Source organism: Triticum dicoccoides, chromosome 5B, assembly GCF_002162155.2.
Source record: "Triticum dicoccoides isolate Atlit2015 ecotype Zavitan chromosome 5B, WEW_v2.0, whole genome shotgun sequence".
Classification (NCBI taxonomy): domain Eukaryota; kingdom Viridiplantae; phylum Streptophyta; class Magnoliopsida; order Poales; family Poaceae; genus Triticum; species Triticum dicoccoides.
The window spans coordinates 671,417,790-671,419,035 of NC_041389.1; the positions used below are offsets into that span (position 1 = coordinate 671,417,790).

At 52.2% G+C, this 1,246-nt stretch overlaps 1 protein-coding gene across 1 annotated transcript; it reads right to left on the reverse strand.

Annotated features, from left to right (window-relative positions):
- Positions 1 to 305: 305 nt before the first annotated feature.
- On the reverse strand, positions 306 to 932 carry LOC119306598 (zinc finger protein ZAT5-like). Its single transcript, XM_037582777.1, has one exon. The coding sequence runs from the start codon at positions 840 to 842 to the stop codon at positions 306 to 308; it is 537 nt and encodes a 178-aa protein (XP_037438674.1). The 5' UTR covers positions 843 to 932.
- Positions 933 to 1,246: the final 314 nt, after the last annotated feature.

The following is a 1,246-nucleotide window of genomic DNA, read 5'->3' on the forward strand; positions in this document are numbered from 1 at the left end:
AAAACTGAAAGATCCTTGGCAAAATTCATCAATCCTCAGAAACGCTAACAATCTCTACTCGTGCATAGTATATACTCCCTCCTTCCCATAAAATTAGTATAAAGTTGAGTCACTTATTTTGGGACGAAGGGAGTAGTATATAGTATGAATTTCGTATTTACAAGATCGAATAACGAACCTATATACTACTTCATTCCAGTCAAACTCATTTACAAGTGGTCCACGCAGCGGTGTTCCACTTGTAAATGTGTTTGACCACGCATCAAGAAAAAAGTGCACCGTCTTCCTTCTTTCCAGCTAGCTACCTAGACGAACAAGTTGAGCAAGACGGGCGGCTGGTTGGAAGTGGTCTGGTGCCCCGTCACCACCTGACCCGGCTGTAGCTCGACACCGCGACACACCCACTGCTCGTCGTCGCCGCGGCCGCGCAGTGCCATCTCCTCGCGGTGACGCCTCATGTGTCCCCCGAGCGCCTGGCCCATCTCGAACCCCATGCCGCAGATGCTGCACTCGTGCTGCTTGTTCTCCCGTCTTCTCCGTTCTCTGATGGCCCTGGAGATGCCGACGCCGAGCTCCAGCTCGTGGCGGCCCCGAAGGTGGCTCGTCCGGTGACCGCCGAGCGCCTGGAACGAGGCGAAGGCACGGCCGCACGTCTTGCACACAAACTCCCCCTCACCGGACGTCGCCACCACGGTGCCCCTCGTGCGCCGCCGCGCTTTCTTGGCTGGTGAGCCGTCGGCCGAGTCTGCTGACGTCGTGGACGACGTTGATGAGTCCGTGGTCAGTGCCAGGGCCAATGACAATACCTCCTCGTCGCTCGCGCGCTTCATCCCCGCTCCCATGTAGTTTGATCCTCCGATTTCCTGTCCTTCGTAGACCTCGAGCTAGCTTGGTTGTCGTGTAAGAGAATGGAGAATGAACGAGTTGATATGGCAATGGCATATGGATGGCACACGTTATATATAGGTCCGTGGGTGTGGAGTTGCTAGGGGCTGGCAAACTAAACGCATCTACTAGCTTGCTGCAACTGGAAAGCTACCAATTAAAATACAACAATGTATTCTACCTGAAGTTAACTACACGATACGTACTACTTAGTGATGATGGTACCTCAGCGCGTAATTTATATACCAGTGCGCAGCTTGGATCCTATCTCAATTAACTAAACTAACAAGGTCTCAACGGTGTGTCCCTAAAGAGGTTACTAGTATAGTATACACCTTGCCGCGTGAGTACAATGTTTACT